At 53.5% G+C, this 16,448-nt stretch overlaps 1 protein-coding gene across 3 annotated transcripts in view; it reads right to left on the reverse strand.

Annotated features, from left to right (window-relative positions):
* The window catches only part of EHD1 (EH domain containing 1), a 29,279-nt gene that overhangs the window by 6,539 nt on the left and 6,292 nt on the right, over window positions 1–16,448 (reverse strand). For all 3 annotated transcript variants that reach the window (XM_017893285.1, XM_017893301.1, XM_017893295.1), the window contains one exon: window positions 478–890. In XM_017893285.1, coding sequence (XP_017748774.1) covers window positions 478–890 — 413 coding nt within the window. The remainder of the gene's footprint in view (window positions 1–477; window positions 891–16,448) is intronic.

Here is a 16,448-nt window from a genome sequence, read left to right on the forward strand (position 1 = left end):
AACCTGGGAGGTGGAGGTTGCTATGAGTTGAGATCATGCCACTGCACTCCAGCCTGGGTAACAGAGCCAGACTCTGCCTCAAAAACAAAAACAAAAAACCCTACAGGGAAGCCAACAAGCCTCAGAGCTCTATCCCCCAACACCCCATTTCTGAGGCTGCCTCCTTCGCTTCAGCGGTAACTTCCTGTGTGCTGTTTCTGTGTTGTAAGCATAGTCAAACCCTTCTTGAAAGTAGATGGGGTATGAACCACACACAGAACAGGTTTAGAGGGAGGCCGGGTAGAGAATCTTAGTTAAGAGCAGGCTGCACGCGAGTGCTGACCAAAGACTGGTTTCTGCAGAGGGAAACAGCGCAGTGCAGGTCCGCCTGTGCAGTGAGCTGGGATGGGTCTCGGGCAATCCCGGGCCCTGAGTGCCTATTTCAGAGCCCCACAGCCCTGCCTGGCAATAGGCTGCTCCCCTCACCCCGGGGTCTACCTTGGCCAGCCGTGCCCGCTTGATCAGGTCATTGAGCTTCCGGAGGGCGGCGTTTCGGGGCAGAGACTGGATGTCCTTGAAGAGGTCCTGCTCCTCGGCCTCAAAGAGCTTGCGGTTGTCAGGGATGAGGAGCGGGTGGGACCAGAAGGAGCCGATATAGACCCTGACCACCTCAGGGGTGTTGATGATCTTGCCCAGGGACCACATGAGGGCCCCGTACACCCGCATCAGCTGCTGCGTCTCGATCTGGTCTGCCTTGTTCAGCACCACGCGGATCTTGTCCTCATGGTTCTTCAGAGCCTTGATCACTTCTGAGAACTCATCGGAGATGTCCAGCTTGTGGGCGTCGAAGAGCAGGATGATGCGGTCCACACGCTCGGCGAACCACTCCAGGACAGCTGCAAAGTCATAGCCTGCGGGAAAGAGAAGGGAGAGCTCAGGGGTGCCAAGGGACCTGCTGCTCTGATGGCTCTCATCTCCAACCTGGCCTGGTATTTCTCAGCCTGAGAGTTTTCAAAATTCCTACAGGCCGGGCACAGTGGCTCACGCCTGTAATGCCAACACTTTGGGAGGCCAAGGTGGGAGGATCACAAGGTCATGAGTTTGAGACCAGCCTGGCCAACATAGTGAAACCCTGTCTCCACTAAAAATACACAAATTAGCCGCGCCTGGTGGTGCGAGCCTGTAGTCCTAGCCTACTTGGGAGGTTGAGGCAGGAGAATCACTTGAACCCAGGAGGAGGAGGTTGTAGTGAGCTGAGATCGCGCCACTGCACTCCAGCCTGTGCAACAGAGCAAGACTCTGTCTCTAAATAAAATAAAATAAAATTCCTAGAAGGGGCCAGGCACAGCTGACGAGTGGCCTCAAGCCCTAGACAGTGTAAGACCAATCCGGCAGGCATTCTACTTTAGGAAACGAGAGACTGAGGTGGGGTAGATCACCTATCGAAGGTCCGCGAGTCGAGACCAGCCTGACAAACATGGTGAAAGCCCATCTCTACTAAAGAATACAAAAATTGGCCGGGGCACGGGTGGCTCAAGGCCGTGAACTCCGCAGCAGTGCATATGGTCAGTCCGGAGCGAGATGGTGTCGGATCACTTGTGGAGGAGAGAATCGGGAGGCGCATTGCTTGGCCTAAACACGGTGAAACCCGCGGATCGTAACTGTGTGACTGACAAAGCTAAAAAACACAACTTGTGTAAGGGTGGCGCCGCGTGCTGCAGGTAAGCTGAGTCTATGACATGCCACTGCAGCAGGTGGTGGAGCGGCTAATGAGTCGCGCCCGAAGTCTACTTGGTCGAGAACATGAAAGGCAGAAAAAACAGAGAATGGTAGATACAACTCGGCGAGCGAGATGGCTCTCTTGCACGTTGAGCATGAAAATCCGCGCCACTGGCACTCCAGCCTGGGGGCGACAGAGCTAGACTCCGTCTCAACAACAACACAAAAAGGAATGTTAAAAATAGCCAGGCGGTTGGTGGTGGGCCACTGTAATCCAGCTACTTGGGAGGCTGAGAGAGGAAAATCGCTTGAACCCAGGAGTGCAGTGAGCCAAGACCATGCCACTGCACTCCAGCCTGGGCAAGAAGAGCGAAACTGTCACACCCAAAAAAAAAGAAAAAAGAAAAGGCCAGGCACAGTGGCTCACACCTATAATCCCAACACTTTGGAAGCCAAGGTGAGTGGATCACAAGTTCAGGAGTTCAAGACCAGCCTGGCCAACACAGTGAAATCCCATCTCTATTAAAAATTTAAAAATTAGCCTGGTGTGGTGGTGGGCACCTGTAATCCCAGTTACTCGAGAGGCTGAGGCAGGAGAATTGCTTGAACCTGGGCGGCAGAGGCTGCAGTGAGCTGAGATCATGCCACTGCACTCTAGCCTGGGCGACACTGTGAGAGTCCATCTCCAAAACAAACAAACAAAAAAAAGCTGGGCATGGTGGCGCGTGCCTGTAGTCCTAGCTACTCAGGAGGCTGAGGCAGGAGAATTGCTTGAACCTGGGAGGCAGAAGTTGCAGTGGGCCGAGATCACGCCACTGCACTCCAGCCTGTGTGACAGAGCGAGACTCCGTCTCAAAAAAAAAAAAAATTCCTAGAAGGTGCTCATCTAGACAGTACAGCACCCTGAGGGCAGGATTATCTCCCCTATTCCTGCCCCCACCATAACACTCCCAACCCATGTAGCACTTGGCATAAACAGGTGCTAATGCAAAAGTCGTCCCACAGTGCAAGCTCTAAGGTGGGTCAGATGAGGGCGAGAGTGAGGAGATCCAGCACTGTGCTCAGCACAGCACAGACGGTAGATCATAGACTCCAGTGTTGCCACCTGCCAGCTGTGTGCCCTGGGAAGGCAGTGACAAGAGGCGCCTGCAACAGTAACTGCAGCTGCTCCTTGTTCAGTGCTGATGTGCCAGGCTCCCCATTTTGCAGGAATCTCACTTATTTTCTGCAACAAGGGTTGGCAAACTACAGCTCAGGAATCAAACCTGGCCCACCACCTGTTTGTATAAATAAAGTTTTATTGAAACACAGCCACGTTCATTTGTATTATCCATGGCTTCTTTTGTCTAACACAGCAGAGTTCAGTCATTGTGATAGAAACTGCAAAGCTGGCCGGGCGTGGTGGCTCAAGCCTGTAATCCCAGCACTTTGGGAGGCCGAGACGGGTGGATCGCGAGGTCAGGAGATCGAGACCATCCTGGCTAACACGGCGAAACCCCGTCTCTACTAAAAAAATACAAAAAACTAGCCGGGCGAGTTGGCGGGCGCCTGTAGTCCCAGCTACTCGGGAGGCTGAGGCAGGAGAATGGCGTAAACCCGGGAGGCGGAGCTTGCAGTGAGCTGAGATCCGGCCACTGCACTCCAGCCTGGGCGACAGAGCGAGACTCCGTCTCAAAAAAAAAAAAAAAAAAGAAACTGCAAAGCTGTGAAAGGTCTGCAAAGCTGGAAGTATTATCTGACCCTTACAGAAAAAGTTTGCTGACCTCTGCTCTACAAGAAGCCCAGGAAGTGCTACAAGCCACTTCCCCTTCCTAGGTCTTAAATACTTCTCCAAAACAAAGTGGTTGGACTGGATAGACTCCAGCTTTAGGCTCTATAGTCTTTTTTTAAAAAAATTATATTCTTTTTTTTAGAGACAGGGTCTTGCTCTGTCACCCAGGCTGGAGTGCAGTGGCACAATTTTGGCTCACTGCAACCTTGAACTCCTGGGCTCAAGCCATCCCCCCACCTTAGACTCCTCAGTAGCTGGGACTACAGGCATGTGCCACCATGTCTGGCTAATTTTTAAATTTTTATTTTGTAGAGATGGGGGTCTCACTATGTTCAGCACTATGTCTATGCTGAACTCCTGGGCTCAAAGAGATCCTCCTGACTTGGCCTCCCAAAGTGTTGGGATGACAGGCCTGAGCCACCGTGCCTGGATTCTAAACTCTATTCTATATTGCTTCCCATCAACGCATTACAGCCCAATTAAGGCCCAACAAAAAAGCGAACTCTGTCGCCTGTGGCAGAGACTGCTAGCTGAAATTCCTCCTAAAGGAAGGAATTAGATGTAACTATCTAGTTTCAGCTGGATTCATGGCCTCCCAGCTGGAGATTGCATTTCCCAGCCTCCTTCAGCAGAAATGAACAAGGAAAGGAGCATGAGCCCTTTGTTGTTTTCTCCCTCCTGAGGCCTGGGATGCTGATGTGATGGGAGGAGCTGGAGGAAGCACCCTGGGTTCAGAGATGAAAGCTGCACGTGCAGAATGGCCTTGGACTGTTGTTTTTCACATTAACTATCGGCTATCTGACTTAAGCCAATAATTTTTGGGTCTCTGTAACAGCAGTTTAATTTAAATCCTATATGACAACTAGGCCTCTTCAAAATAGTTCCACCTGGGCAACACAGCAAAATCCCGACTCTACAAAGGTGGTACCGGCCTGTAGTCCCAGCTACTTGGGAGGCGAAGACAGGAGGATAACCTGAGCCCAGGAGGTTGAGGCTGTAGTGAGCCGAGATCATGCCACTACATTCCAGCCTGGGTGACAGAGTGACACCCTGTCTGAAAAACACAACAAAACAAAACAAATCCTCACCTCTTCCTCTGGCCCTAGAGTAAAACTTCTGTCCCTCCCGGTCTAGGAAGAGTAAGGAGTGACAGGCGGGCCATGTGGAAACAAAGGCCTGGAGTCCTTGGGGAGCTTGGGCCCCACCCCCGAGGGGCCACATCCTCTCTGTCTGATTCTGGGCAAGGCTCCACGTCCCTGGCTCAGTCTTCCCACAGGTCCCAGGCCACCCAAATGTAGGCCGGCCCTCTTCAGAAGCACGAAGTACTTCCCAGAGAGCAGTCAGGCTCTGGAAGTAAGTGGGAGAAGCCACTCCTGCACACAACAGTCTGACAGTCGCCCAGCTTGGACCCAAACCCATCCTCACCCCACTGCCCACTCCTGGCATCCCCGTGAAAAACACCACCCTCTCACCAAGCTGGGGATGGACACGGGCGCTCTCTAGACTGAGGGGTATAGAAAAACAGCAGCGAGGTGGGAGCTCCAAGGGAAAAGCAGCAGCTGGACAGGATCGCCCATGGTGATGGGAGGGCAGCCCTGCCGTACCCCAGTGGGAGCTGCTGCTGACTCCACCACCGCACGGGCTCCCCCTTGGTGGCATCCGCTGCTCCCACCCTGCAAAGCCCTCCAAGGCGAAAGCAGGTCCACAGCCCAGGCTCCCGAGAGGCCGCCTCCATGCACAAGCACGCCAAGATAAACGGCACCACCGGGTGTGCAGAGCCAAGCTCGTTCATGGGATAAACACTCCCGCCGCCCGCCCCGGCCCTAAGCCCAAGCGTGCTTGGCGCCATCTGTGAGCCCAAAGCCACAGGGGCGCGGAGCCCCTCCCCACACCTGGTGCTCCCAGAAGGAACTCAGGCCACTAAGATGGCTCTGCACTCCACTCCCGCCCCCTGCCACTGACTCTGTGACCTGAAGTTCTTTTCTTAAACTTCTCAGTTACTTTCTCCATCTGTGAAATTTAAATACCAATTCCTCGGCCGGCGCTACAGGGAGGAGGGCATGTGGGAGCACTAGGCCTCCAGCCCAGGACCCGGCAGGGACAGCCTTCTCTGCAGGCAGGGGCCGGGGAAGCCAGGGCTCTGTGGGAACAAGGGGACAGCGGCCTGGGACCCATCATCGGTCAAGAACTTTCATCCTGGCCGGGCGCGGTGGCTCAAGCCTGTAATCCCAGCACTTTGGGAGGCCGAGATGGGCGGATCACAAGGTCAGGAGATCAAGACCATCCTGGCTAACACAGTGAAACCCCGTCTCCACTAAAAATACAAAAAAACTAGCCGGGCGAGGTGGCGGGAGCCTGTAGTCCCAGCTACTCGGGAGGCTGAGGCGGGAGAATGGCGCAAACCCGGGAGGCGGAGTTTGCAGTGAGCTGAGATCCCGCCGCTGCACTCCAGTCCGGGCGACAGAGCGAGACTCCGCCTCAAAAAAAAAAAAAAAAAAAAAAGAACTTTCATCCTTGAGCAAAGTCACCAAAACATAAGGAAAATCCCAAATCCACAGCTTCAGCCACACAGCCTCGGCAGCCTCTCCACAGGTGATGTGCAAACCATTCCTTGCCCCAGCCCAACAGGAAATAGGGCTCTCGGACCAGAAGCAGCCCTGAGGGCCAAGCTTCTCAACAGGGTAGGAGTGCAGGGGAGCCGGGGTCCTGGCCTCCAGACTGGGCAGGGAGGCCCGATCAGCCTTCCAGAGGCTTGGGCGGATGGTCGGAGACAGCAGAACTGCCAGGTTCCCTGTGCCCAGAAGGTGTGGAAGGGCATCGTGCCAGGGCATCTCATGCCACCACAGGCTCCTGCTTCCAAAGTACAAGGCCCCGGGCGCCCAGACTCCCTGCAGCTGGCTCCGAGCTCCACAAGAGGGGATGCCCAAAGGGTGAAGTCTCAGCAGAAAACCAGAAAGAGAGGCCAAGGGCAACACGGGGGAAGCAGGGGCAGGGAGAGGCCGCCTCTGACCCCAGAGCCACCAGGCCACACTAGCTGAGCCTGCAGGGCCTGCCTGGGGCCCGCAGCCCACAACCTTTTATGGCCAGCTCTGGGAACGCAGGTCAGTGCTGAAAAGGCGATGACTCAAGGACTGAGGCTCCTCGCTCAGCAAAAAGGGGGCCGAACTTCTCCCCTCGACAAATCATTTGTCTTCAGTCCGCCACAAGCTGAAACTAGAATTCACACAGCTGGGGAGGCTGTGATGCCAAAACTGAGTTCTTGGGAATAAGGGCGCCCTGATGGGCTGTGCTCAGCCCATGTTAGCTTTGGCCTGGGAGTCAGAACGGCGCCTGGGGAGCTGAGGTCATCCTCCCAAACTCCACCCAGCAAGGCCCCACTCCCACCTCCCCCTGGATGGCTGGGGGACCCTGGGGAAAGAGAGAGAAAAGAGAAGGAAAAGTGAGCACTCCAAAACTTCCTGCCCCAGGTCTAGGAGCCCGGCCCCACCTGCCCGGAAACCCAGTTACTGGCCATCATCTCAAGTTGGACTCAACAGAAGTAAGTCCATTTTTTTGCAGGTGAATAACATTTCCTGTTTACTACAGAAAATGTGCTTTTGCTGTGAGGGAAACACAGTGACAGGCCAGCCACACCCACAGGTGACAAAAAGGGCCACAGCACTTGGGCCCATGCCACGCAGGCATGTGACCAGGTAACTGCAAGCCCTACCAGGCCCACCGGTGCTCCTTAGCCCACCAGGCCCTCACTGCCCTCAAAGCACCTCACTCAGTCTTAAAGACGCCAGGTTTCAAGAGGTGCCAAAGGCTACACCGCACAGCGGGAGCATTGAGCCACTCTCTGGATCAGAGCTGGATGGCTGGTGACAAGTACAGAACAGGGCTTGCCAGCACCCCTGGCACTGCCCAGGGCAACAAGCCTTCAGGCTTTGGAACCCACCAAGGAAGGGGCCTTGCTGTTAGCTTGACTAGCTCAGGCCCCGGTGGGAGTGACAGAACTGACACCTAGCAAAAGGACACAGAAAACATGGCCCAAGCTGGTGGGCTGGAGAGAAAGGCCCACCTGCAGAGGGAGTGGTTTTAGTGAGTAAAAGCCAGAGCCCCCTCTGATAAGCAATCGTGAGCCACCAGGAAGCTCTGACTCAGAAAATCCTGGGACCTGGAAGACAGGATGCTAAGTGATGAAATAAGCCTGTCACCTTTTCCAAAGATGACACACACGTAGCCAACAAGCATATGAAAAAATACTCATCACTAATCATTAGAGAAATGCAAATCAAACCACAATGAGACACCATCTCATAACAGTCAGAATTGCTATTATTAAAACGTCTAAAAGTAACAGATGCTGGTGAGGTTGTAGAGAGAAGGGAATATTTATACGCTGCTGGTAGGAATGTAAACCAGTTCCGCCACTGTGGAAAGCAGCTTGGCAATTTCTGAAATAACTTAAAACAGAACTACCATTCGACTCAGCAATCGCATTACTGGGCATAAACCCTAAAGAATAGAAATCATTCTGCCATAAGGACACATGCACACATATGTCCATTGTAGCACTATTCATGATAGCAAAGATGGAATCCACCGAAATACTCATCAACAGTAGACTGGATAAAGAAAACATGGTATATATACACATAGAATACTATGCAGCCATAAAAAGGAACAAGATCATGACCTTTGCAGCAACACGGATGGAGCTGGAGACCATTATCCTCAGCAAACTAACACTGGAACAGAAAACCAAATACCGCATGTTCTTACTTACCCGTGGGCGCAAAACATCAAGTACGCGCTGCAACAAAGAAGAGAACAGGCACCAGGGCCTACTGGAGGGAGGAATGAGTGAGGACAGAAAAACTGCCTAGCAGGCTGGGGATGGTGGAGCACGCTTGTAATTGCAGCACTTTGGGAGGCTGATGCAGGAGGACTGCTTGAGCCCAGCCTGGGCAACATAGCGAGACCCCCTCTCTACAAAAACTTTAAAAATTTGGGTGTGGTGGCACACATCTGTATTCCCAGCTACTCGGGACGCTGATGTAAGAGGATTGTTTGGGCCTGGGAGGTTGAGGCTACAGTGAGCTATGATTATGCCACTGCACTCCAAGCCTGGGTAACAGAGCGAGACCCTGTCTCCAAAAAAAAAAAAAAAAAAGAAAGAAAACTGCCTATCAGATACTATGCTTATTACCTGGGTGATGAAATACTCTGTACACCAAACCCCACCACACTCCATTTAACTGTATAACAAATCTGTACATGTACCCCTGAACCTAAAATGAAAGTTTTTTAAAAACATCCTGTCACAAAAGGATATGGCACTGTAGGATTCCACTTACAGGAGATACCAGGAGAAATCAAGTGCACAGAAAAGGAATATAGAATGGGGAGTGCAGGGGCCGTGGGGTGCAGGGAGCAGGGAGGGGAGCTGGTGTTGAGCAGGAAGTGTTTCCCTTTGGGAACTGAAGAACTCTGGAGCTGGATGGTGCTGACAGCTGAACAATGAAGAACGTGCTAAATGCCACTGAAATGCACACCTACAAAGAGTTAAAATCTACTTTTCTGGGGTGCATGACCAAAAAACGTGGTTAAAATGAGGCCGGGCACAGTGGCTCACACCTGTAATCCCAGTGCTTTGGGAGGCCAAGGCGGGATGATCACCTGAGGTCAGGAGTTCAAGACCTACCTGACCAACATGGTGAAACCCCGTCTCTATTAAAAATACAAAAATTAGGCAGGTGTGGTGCTGTGCGCCTGTAATCCCAGCTACCCAAGAGGCTGAGGCAGGAGAACCGCTGGAACTCGGGAAGCAGAGGCTGCAGTGAGCCAAGATTGCGCCTCCACACTCCAGCCCGGGCAACAGAGCAAGACTCTGTCTCGGGAAAAAAAAAAAAAAATGCTGGGTGTGGTGGCTCATGCCAGCAATCCCAGCACTTTGGGAGGCTGAGGTGGGCAAATTACCTGAAGTCAGGAGTTTGAGACCAGCCTGGTCAACGTGGTGAAACCCTGTCTCTACTAAAAATACAAAAATTAGCCAGGCATGGTGGTGCACACCTATAATCCCAGCTACTTGGGAGGCTGAGGCAGGAGAATCGCTTGAACCTGGCAGGCGGAGGTTGCAGTGAGCCAAGATTGCACCATTGCACTCCAGCCTGGGCAACAAGAGTGAAACTCCATCTTCCCCGGAAAAAAAAAAAAAGATTAAAATGGTAAATATTATATGTTAGGTGTACTTTATCACAAGTTTTAAAAAGTGAAAACGAAAAGTCCTGGGGGTGTGGGATGAAAGAACAGAGCGGCTCCAGGCAACCAGTCTGAGCCACGCATGGCACCTCAGGGTAGCGCGCACGCAGGTGCCTCTCATGGCGACCCACATCCTGCCCAGCCTCCTCCAGGCCACTGTGGCTCTGGGGTCCTCTCTCCAGGCGCTGGCCTTAGAGGATCTGCCTTTCTGACAACAGCCGGACCATGTTTCTTGCCAGTACAGAAGGGGAAAAAGGAGGTTCTCAGGCCTCCCTGCCCTACCCCAGCAGCCTCCAAAACACAGGTAGTTCCAGCCGCAGGGGGAAAAGCTGCTTTATACATTCCAAAGATTTCTAGAACATGAAACAATAGAGGGTTTGTCTTCAATCAACTTTTGCTTCCTGTCATTCAAGCTGCGTGGGCTTTAGTATTTCTCGCCCTAGCTCTCCATCACACAGGTTTCCAACGCGTGCTGGGCCCAGGAAAACAAAACAGAGATCTAGGAACTAAGAAGCATCCGTACCCCAGGCCTCGGTCCTGGGCTTGCTCAGGCTGACGCTCCTTGGGAAGGGTTTTCCAGGGGAGCACAGAGGCGCCTCCATTCCTCAGCTTTACCTGAGAGCAACAGCAGCACACATCCACACAAAGCATGAACTTGACTCAAAACTGCCCCAGGTGGAACAACCCAGGCGCCCCCGACAGGTGAACGGATGACAACTGATGGTGCATCCCTATGATGGGACAAGGAACCCCAACAAAGAGGAGCGGGCCACGGGTGCTCTCAAACACACGGATGCAGCTCAGAAGCATCCTGCTAAGTGAAGGTGGAAGCAAAAGGCTTCATCCTGTATGACTCCATTTAGGTACATTCCGGAAAAGGCAAAGGTCAGTGGGCTGCCTGGGACCAGGAGTGACTATAACGGGCACGGGAACTTTCGGACAATGGGAATGCTCTGTGTCATGGTGGTGGCCGTCCAGGAATGCTTTGTACAGCAGGGCACCTGAGGAGGGTGGACTTCACTACACACAACGTAGACCCCAGCAAATCAGACAGAAGCAGCAAAAGAGGGGCGGGAGGGGGCAGAGGAGCTCTGGAATCAGGCCCACATTTCCATCCTGAACCTTGAACTCAACATTTCCATCCTTGAACTCAACAACCAGCTGTATGACCCAGCAGGTCTCTGCTCTCAGAACCTCGGTTCCCAGCTTCTCAATCTGTAACATGAAGAGAGTAGGTTTCCAGCTCGGGAGGGCCGCGGGAGGATGGAGTGAGCCTGGCACACTGCAAGCAGGAGTAAATGTTTGCTCTTATTTACTCGCAGGATTTGTATTTTGGGCTTAAGAAGCTCAGATTCTGATGGGTGTGTAGGCAAGGACTTCAAACGCATGAAGAATGCCTCATCCCCCAAATATAAACGGAATGTTTGCAGGCGCTTGGCCAGCTGCTCCCCAGCCCACCACCAGTGCGCAGCCTGGGGAACAGGTGCCGAGCGCAGGCAGCGCCTGGTACGCCTCCTCTGCGGCAGGGCCTGCACGCCCCCAGCAGAGGCTGAGGCCAAAAGCTGTCTTGGCATCCTGGCTTGCTGGGCCACAGAGGGAGGCCACAGTCAGGTGGGACAAGCAGGGGGTTTCGGGAGGCCTGGAGCTGGGAGCAAAGGAGGGCCTGGAACCCAATGGGAAACCCCGGCTGAGTCAGCGCTGCCCTGATACTCCCCAGGATGTTACTCAGCTCATAGTCTGGAAAGCCCTGGGCTTTTCAATCTCTTGACTAGGAACCAGCTGACACTTGAACACTTAATTGTGCACCAGGCACTAGGGCAAGAGCTTAACATGTAAATTCCAGTAATCTACAATAACCAGAGCAGCTGTGCTGTTTCCTGATGGACTGATGCAGCTCTCAGGGACTATGGCAACTCCCTAGAGCCACCCAGCTCCCCAAGTACTGATGTGGGACTTGAACTTCTGATCTACCTGTGCTGTGGATGCTGAATCCAAGAAGGACACAACACGTGGCCTGGCTCACGGCCTTTGGGCTGCCCCTGGGAGCATTTGATGGTCTTCGGAGCACCCTGGTGAAACCCCGGCCTGGGGGGGCTGCTGGCAGCGGCATCTCCATCTCAGGAGGTGCCAACAGCAAGTGGGGGCGGCCCACGGCGCAGGCCCGCCTCTGGGCCAGAGGGCTCAGGACACACAGGTGGGAGTGTGGGCAGAGGGACCCCATCCAACGACTAAGGATCAGGACAGCTCCCAGGCTTAGAGGGAGCCTGCAGACCACCAGAGGGCAAACGAAAGCCCAGGCCACCAGGCTCCCTGGATAGCCCAAGGGGTCATTTATGGCTGGAGACAGGGAACAGGGAAGACAATACCAGCACTGCTGTTCAAAGCCCCAGACCTCAGGTCCATTTCAGGACTGGAGTCTAACCTTGGGCGGGAGAGAAACAGAGGGTGGCCTCTGTGTGTCTCAGGGGGGCTGAGAAGACCTCCACAGTAATGACCCAACCAGGGCAAAGATCTGTCTGACCCAAGCTCTCGGCACTCCTGGACCCGCAGCTTTCACGCCAAGGCGCCCTTCTCAGCTCTGCCGCAGTAAGAGCACAGCCCCTGCCTGGGTCCAAATCCTAGCGCCGACACTTGCTGGCCTGGCTGTCATCTTAGGCCAATTACTTAACTTTCCTAAGCCTCTGCTTCCTCCTCTGAAAGGCAGGAGCTTCCTCCTAGATGCAGCAGCTATGATAACTCAGTGGAACTCACTGACGTGGCAGTGGCCAGCAGAAAGTCAGACACAAAGCTGGCCAGGTCTCCGATCTGCTACTGCAAGTTGAAGCAGCACTACCCTGCTGATGCAGCTTTCATGGGGAGATTGAGGCACAAAAACTCCCGCTTTGTTCACAGTTGCCTAGTGACCACAATGGGGAACGAACTGGCCGGGCTGCCCACAGAGGCCCCGCCAGGGGATGATTCGGCATCCAGGCACTGCCGGGACCACGCAATTGGTCCTCAGCCCCTGGAGCCAAGGGCACCACCCCTGCCAGGCCCAGCTGCCCTTTGTGCCCTTATCAGTCACACAGGCAGCACTCAAGAATGAACGCAGCCCCCAGAGGCCACCTTTCTCTGCTGACACAGGAGAATAGTATCTTTAAAGTCACTCAGATTAGCACACAGGCAAAGGCAGCCAGAGAGACCCCAACCCGGCCCCCTTCTCGTCCCTGAGGCAGTCCTCAGGGATCCCTGACAGAGCCTGGCTGCATCCTAACCGCTTTGGGCCTGCACCAGCCCACCTTATCTTTCCAGACCATGTTTCCTGCACACATTAGGACCATGGGGAAAGGGGAAAAAGAGTCAGGAGAGGCCAGGAGGGGCCAGACGGGGTGGGAAATGGAAGTAAATGAAATCAGCAACCCCAATGTCCATCCATGGCCTCCACAAGGACATGTTTCCAGGGAACGGGCTGGCAGGACAGGGGAGGCGTGTCACGCTGGGGCCCATGTGTGTACTCTGCCGGCCCTATCTTTCTGAAAGGGAAACACCTGCTTTCCACGCCACCAGCAAAAGCAGTAGTAGGCAGCCAGCCCTGCCGGGAACGCACTGCTCGACTCTGACTTCCTCTGCTGGACAGGCCACACGGGCCTTTCCATGACCGATGGGCGTGGCCTCCAGGAAACAGAAATCCACTCCTTGTGTCCACCTAGTGGGGCTCATCCTGCAGTTTACACCTAGCACCTCCAAGAGGTACTGAGCGATGATTTCTCTTGACAATAAAACACCAACATCATTCAAACCCTAACCAGGTAACTTTTAGTCAGACACATCTAAACCAAGGCCGCTAGGGCTATGGAGGAAAAGAAAGGGTCTAGTAAAATCGGTTTGATCTTCTGCTACTTCACAGCAGGAAACCCCTCCTCCAATCAGAGTGATGTACTTCTGTTTCAGCCACCAGCTCCTTCCTGCCCATGATGGCTAGAGATGACCTTCTGTGGATATAGGGGAGCCTGGCCTCTCAGGGATGCAGAGGGGCCACACTTTGCGCCTGGAGGGGACAGGGAGGCCACACAGGCAGAACAGGTCAGCACACTGACAGCAGCCTTGTGTCCTGCTGGCTCGCTCCTCCAACCTGTCATCTGCACAAGCAACTCCAAGGCGGGGACCACAAGGCAACGCCTACGTCCACCCCTTGCTCCCAATCAAAATGCCATGTTGTGTCTGCAGATCCACGATATGGAGCACACACTTTGGTGCTTGTCCCAGAGACAGCCAGTGTAGACACCTCTGCCTGCCTCTTTCCTACCAGGGAAAGGAAGCAGAGGGAGTAAGAGGTAGGGAGGGAGTGTCTCAGAGGGCAAGGGTCAAAGCAAGCAACACAAGACAAACAACCCCAGCCGAGCACGATGGCCCGCGCCTGTGGGCCCAGTTACTCGGGAGACTAAGGTAGAAGGATCGCTTGAGCCCAAGAGTTCAAGGCTGCGATGATGCTTTGAGAGGCTGAAGCAGGCGGATCACCTGAGGTCAGGAGTTCAAGACCAGCCAGCCCAACATGGTGAAATCGCGTCTCTACTAAAAATATAAAAATTAGCCAGGCATGGGTGGCGCACACCTGTAATCCCAGCTACTTGGGAGGCTAAGGCAGGAGGATCGCTTGAACCAGGGAGTAGGAGGTTGCAGTGAACCGAGATCGCATAATTGCACTCCAGTCTGGGCGACACAGTGAGACTCTGTCTCAAAAAAACAAAAAACAAAAAAAAAGAGTAACTTATTCAGATTTTCTGACCTTGCTTTGGCAAATGACAGGGTTTTGCTAAGGTATTTACTAAGACTAGGTTGGAACAATAACAGCAGTAAGAAATAAAAATACTAGCCCTTGTGTTATTTTTTTTCTTTTAGAAAGGGTCTCCAAATCTACTCCCTTGAACTCCTAGGAGCGTCACTATCACCAGGGGTGGGAGAATCTAACAGCTTAACTGGCAGCTCTGAAACCAGATAAGGGGCAATGATTTCAGTACGTTCTGATGCAGTCCCACACGGGCAAGACCCGCAAGGCTGGAAGGAAAGAGAAGCAAGGTTTCTCAGCTCCAAGAACAGAGTCCCCACGCCCTCAGAGCCCCAGCAGAGAGATACGTGCACCCCAAATCCTAGGTGCCGGCTTGGACTGCAAGGCTTACCCACCACAGGCCAGTCCAGAGGGTAAGGGACACGGGAAAGATCTGCAAGTTAATCATCAACAAACTTGCTCACTTGTCCTCAACCCCTCTTTGAGCTTGATCTTATTTCATTTTCACATTTGGAGCTGTAGACTCCACTCCACCTGCCGGGTACCAGCCTAAACTCAAGCTCCTCCCAGAAAGCATCAGGCCCCAAAGTGCCCCACCCTTCTGCGAAAAAGGGGCAGTGACAGATGGGAGGACCCAATTCAGGCTCATCCTGAAACAGATCTTTTTTTTTTTTTTTTTTTTTTTTTTTGAGACGGAGTCTCGCTCTGTCACCCAGGCTGGAGTGCTGTGGCCGGATCTCAGCTCACTGCAAGCTCCTCCGCCTCCCGGGTTCACGCCATTCTCCTGTCTCAGCCTCCCGGGTAGCTGGGACTACAGGCGCCGCCACGTCGCCTGGCTAGTTTTTTTTGTAGTTTTTAGTAGAGACGGGGTTTCACCGTGTTAGCCAGGATGGTCTCGATCTCCTGACCTCGTGATCCGCCCATCTCGGCCTCCCAAAGTGCTGGGATTACAGGCTTGAGCCATCGCACCCGGCCTGAAACAGATCTTCAAAAGAGCTTGGCAGAATCTAGGCAGGAGTTTACACAATTGGAATGGGCATGGCGCACTACTGCACAGCATGAAGGCCTCAGCCACGGAGGCTGCTATCAACCTCTAAACAAATATACGCAAATTTCCACCAGCCCCTAACTATTTCATGAATTTCTACCAGCTTCTCCTTCTGCTTGGCTCTCTCTCAGTCCTGCTGGACTCATGAGGAATGTATATGGCTTTGTGGGGGGCAAAGGTTTTTAAATACAGACTAAGGCTAATAAGCTCTGGGGACCAGGGGCTTGTTCACAGTCAGCAATGCTTCCTGCACCCTCACAGCATGGCCCAAGGCCCATTCTGATCCTGTTGTTTCCAGCATGCCCCAGGGGTTCAAAAGCATGACAGCCACACAAGATTGGCTGCAGTCTCACCGTGGTTGCTCCCATCGCCTGGGCCCAGGGAGCCAAGGAAGAAAGCAGCTCCCGTCCTCTCAGTGCACAGAGCACGGTGGAGATGGGAGGCTAATGTAAAATGGCCACATTTTTTTTTTTAGAAAGCCTGAGACTGGAAGAAATCTTGAGGGCAGCTGGGCACAGTGGCTCACACCTGTAATCCCAGCACTTTGGGAGGCCAAGGTGGGCAGATCACGAGGTCAGGAGTTTGAGACCAGCCTGGCCAATATGGCGAAACCCCATCTCTACTAAAAATACAAAAATTGCCGGGCGCGGTGGCTCAAGCCTGTAATCCCAGCACTTTGGGAGGCCGAGACGGGCGGATCACAAGGTCAGGAGATCGAGACCATCCTGGCGAACACAGTGAAACCCCGTCTCTACTAAAAATACAAAAAACTAGCCAGGTGACGAGGCGGGCGCCTGTAGTCCCAGCTACTTGGGAGGCTGAGGCAGGAGAATGGCGGGAACCCGGGAGGCGGAGCTTGCAGTGAGCTGAGATCCGGCCACTGCACTCCAGCCTGGGCGACAGAGCAAGACTCCGCCTCAAAA

Source organism: Rhinopithecus bieti, unplaced genomic scaffold (genome assembly GCF_001698545.2).
Source record: "Rhinopithecus bieti isolate Rb0 unplaced genomic scaffold, ASM169854v2 scaffold_1017, whole genome shotgun sequence".
Classification (NCBI taxonomy): domain Eukaryota; kingdom Metazoa; phylum Chordata; class Mammalia; order Primates; family Cercopithecidae; genus Rhinopithecus; species Rhinopithecus bieti.